The sequence below is a fragment of the Gekko japonicus genome, unplaced genomic scaffold, assembly GCF_001447785.1.
Source record: "Gekko japonicus isolate JY-2015 unplaced genomic scaffold, Gekko_japonicus_V1.1 scaffold902, whole genome shotgun sequence".
Lineage (NCBI taxonomy): Eukaryota > Metazoa > Chordata > Lepidosauria > Squamata > Gekkonidae > Gekko > Gekko japonicus.
This window is the reverse complement of record NW_015169803.1, coordinates 432,821-436,832: the sequence shown is the minus strand read 5'-3', so window position 1 is coordinate 436,832 and position 4,012 is coordinate 432,821. Positions and strand designations below refer to the sequence as shown.

Below are 4,012 nucleotides of genomic sequence, written 5' to 3'. Positions count from 1 at the left end.
TGATGTGATGACGCCGGGCACGCTGGGGGCAGGGCCACGACCATCTGAGGGAAAACCATAGAATTTTCCCTCGGATGACAGTGGCCCCACCCCCAGCGTGCCCGGCGTGGTCGCGTCACTTCTGGGTGACGCACATGTCGGGGTGGGGTTCCCCCTGGGGCCCGATCCACCGCCAGCGGGGAACGGGCCTCTGGGGCGGGGGTTTCCCCGCCCCCCGGGGGGACTTGGGAAGCCTAGCCCTGTTCGTTGGCCCTCTGCGGCGACTGCTTGGCCACTGTCCAAACCAGATACGGGTGTAGATAGACCAGTGGTCGAATCCAGCAGGAGCTAGGGTTGCCAACGTTCAGGTGGGGCCTGGAGGTCTCCCAGAACTGCAGCACATCTTCAGACTACAGAGATCAGTTTCCCCTGGAGAAAATGGCAACTTTGGAGGGTGGACTCCATTGGCACCACATCCCCATTGATCTGTCTCTCCCTTCCCCCACCCCCCCCCCCCAGACAACTGGTCCCAAATCTCCAGGGATTTCCGAAGCTGGAGTTGGCAACCCAAAGCAGGGGCTTGTCTCACATTCCTCATTTCTGTGGTATCATTCGCCCCAATTACAGCTGGCAAATAATAAGACATTTGTGGCTGTGCCGCTTCCCTTGAATGTAATTGTGCCCTTGAAATAAGAGAATAGCATATGTCCGGCGAACAGAGAGAGAGAGTGAGAGAGAGAGCGATTAAGTATAATCAGACCACACCGCACTGATTTGTTATCTCCGTATTTTTTTCAAATAGACACAGAACCTATTTCTTTGAAAAACTTAAAAAGGCGATCACAGTTTTTTGAACAAGGTAAAAAAAAAAAAAGATACGAAAAAAATCTTAACGTTTCATGTACTTCCATGAAATTGTCCCCCACTGTGTATATCCTGCTTTAACCAAGTCTCTGGTGTTGGGTTCTGATTTTCTTCAGCCATTGATTGTTGTCAGCACATGACAAACTAGCATAATCTGTTTCCATTCTTTTCCTAGGGCCATCAGGGTTCTCTTACAATTCATGGGTCTACCTTTGTGGTAATGGGCTTTGTGTGTTCTTCTGTAGATTTCAAACCTTTTACACTTCTTATTTGTGTTCAAACACGGTTCCCGCTGGGGGAGCGGTGTGAAGCACAGAACCGCTTGTCCAAGTTTGCAGATTTCCTCTAAAAACGATATGCCGCTGAGCAAAGATTTAATAAGCACGTGCTCCGAGTTTGGAAGAATGGTCAAATTGAAATTTGTGCACAATCTGATTTAGATTTATTCAGAAGGGGCGATTAGACTGTGATGCTTCTTCGGCATCACATGTCCATGGGCAAATTCTAATACATTTTTTAAAACTGGAAATCACAGGATATTCTTGCTGTGAATGGTTTGTCACAATCCTGTAAAGCTGTGTTTACTAGTGTGCCTCTTTGCATGTCACATCTCACCCTCCATTCACTTTCCCTTCAGTAATTTGTGTCATACGCTTCCTTTATCTCTTTCAGTATTTTCCTGCATATGGGATCTGTTGGTGTGGTGATTTAAGATGACACTTGCGGTTATCATATTTTTATGCATTACTGAATGTCTGCTTCCCTTAGAAGATAGGCACCCTTTGTATCAGTGTTCTTAAATAATTTTCAAGATTAATGCAATCAGTGGATTGCATTACAAGCTACCCATCTTGATCTATCTTTATTCTGTTAGGACTTTTCGGAGGATCAGTGGATTGCATTATTGCTGCACATCTGTTTCTCAGAACGTCTGCACATCCTTTATTAAGGCTATCTTGTCCCCACATTCAAACAAATATATATTTCTAGGGGAAAGCAGTTCTGTCCTTGGGCTGACTTGCCATTTGCCTGCCTGTGGTAGGTAACCCCTGCTCTCAGCCCCAATACCTTGCCTTCAGTAAACTGAGGAGTGGGAGGAGAAATGGGCAGACAATGGCCTCTGTAGTGGTGCTCTAGGAATTTCCCCACATCTCTGTGCTCTTTACCATAGAAACCAGGGGAGATTGCTAGAGCATCACCTGGAAATGACATCCTCCTCAGGCACCGCCCTCAAAACCTCCCAGCGTTGGCCAAGGCAGTGCAGGCAACTCTTATCTATGGGATGTTCATTACCATTTTGATTGCTGGGAAGAACTGCTGTTGCAGCCCCTCCCCAGGTTTATCATTTGTGAAAAGGTTAGGGACAAATGCACGTTTGTTGATAGTGTTTTGGTTTTTACTACTTTTATTATAAAATGCTAACTAAGTACAGTGCAGCAAAAAGAGGTGACCAGCGCACCTTCCCCCATCAGGTACATATTTATCCTATTGGCATTCCAGTAAAAAGGAAGCAAGATTTTACAGTGCAAATTTGGGGGGGGGGATGCTTTCACTGCTTATTTGGAACATTCCTTGGTTTTCAGCTCATTTCTTTTTTAATGCCCAGCGTTTTTCAAGTGACATCTCAAAAGTAAATAATACATGCATCTCTAATGTCTTTTCTCAGCAGAACAAGGAGGTGTAACACATTTTTTACTTTAAGAAGTAGTTGTCATTGTTGACGACTCAAATCTTGAAAAATAATGAAGGTGCACAGACTTTCAAACAGTGTATGTGGGTTAGTAATGCTCTTAATTGATAGAACTGGTTGCGTATCAGTTACAGTGGTATGTCACGTGTTCTGTGACAAGCACTTGTATATTTTTAGCAGATCTTGGGCACACAGTTGCCAGCCTTCAGATGGAGGCTGGAGATCTTCCGGGATTTCAGCTGATCTCAAGGCAACAGAGATCACCTCGCCCGGAGAAAATGGCCGCTTTTAAGGGGGAACTCTAATGGCATCGTACACCACTGAGGTTCTGCTCCTCCCCAAAAATCTCCAGGAATTTTCCAACCCAAACTGGACAACACTACTTGAGGGGCAGGAGAGATAAGGAAGTCATCACTGTGGAGTTACTCAAGCCAATATGCACCTTCTTGTGAGGCTGAAGCAATATTTCTGTGTGATTGTGGCTGCCTTTGTTAGGTTTCCATATATGCAGGGGTCCATTGAGGGCAGATCTGTAGAGAAGGTTTTCTGTGTGATTGTGGCTGCCTTTGTTATTTGCAGGAGTCCATTGAGGGCAGATCTGTAGAGAAGGCTTCTGTGGTTGAGTAAAACAGGAAAAGCATCCTGTATCCCACAGCTCAGGTGTATGCACTCTGCTCCAGCCACCTGCTCTGGCTACCCGCACTTTTCCTCTTTGACAATGCCTCTCTCCTTTGGGGGATAGGACAAAGCAGCTGCCGAGTTCAACCTGGTCCATTTGTCTATTATTGCAGGCTAATATCTTCCAGGGGAAAGGGCACAAGAAGGCTTGCTACTGTTGCATTTCCTCTTAATTGGACATTTTATTTCTGACGGGTGGTAGTTCTGCTGTTCCTTCTGGTGTGGCAAACCACAGGTGTTACTGTGCTTCCAAGCGTAGATGGGAATGCCTGATTCCTGGCTCCCACCTGTGTGTATTTTCTTGTCCTGGCCCTGGAACTGTTATCTTTTGCATAGCTTTAGGTGGAAGAGGCCTGGGAAGAATCTCAGAGCCAGGAGGCAAGGCCTCAGCCCCGACACCCTGTTGTTGGCCGTCCAGGGGAACTGGTTGACGATTATGTGAGACAGGATGCTGGACTAGATAGACCACTGGTCTGATCCAGCAAGGCTCTTCTTACGTTCTTAAGAATAATGTGGCAGCTGAGTGTATGTTTGTGTGAGAATTTATCTTTTAAAAGTCTGCCTCACCCTTTCAGTAGCTCAGGGTGGCTTACAATATCAATGATATCAACCTTGTGCAGCAAACAATCCAATCCAAGTATAAACAAAGCTTTTTTTAAAGGACAGAAATTGCCTGGAAGTATAATCACTAACCAAATTTCAGCCAAACATAGGGCTGCCAGCCTCCAAGTGGGTCTAGTAACAAATAAATATACACTGCAAAAACCTTTTAGCAAACTAATGTGTTCTATTTATGGCCAT

At 45.6% G+C, this 4,012-nt stretch overlaps 1 protein-coding gene across 6 annotated transcripts in view; it reads left to right on the top strand.

Moving 5' to 3' along the window:
• The window catches only part of LMO7 (LIM domain 7), an 82,912-nt gene that overhangs the window by 47,661 nt on the left and 31,239 nt on the right, over nt 1-4,012 (top strand). For 5 of the 6 annotated variants that reach the window (XM_015417128.1, XM_015417127.1, XM_015417125.1 and 2 more), the window contains one exon: nt 782-838. The exons of the other annotated variant lie outside the window; for it this stretch is intronic. In XM_015417128.1, the coding sequence (XP_015272614.1) occupies nt 782-838 (57 nt within the window). The remainder of the gene's footprint in view (nt 1-781; nt 839-4,012) is intronic. 6 annotated transcript variants of the gene reach the window in all.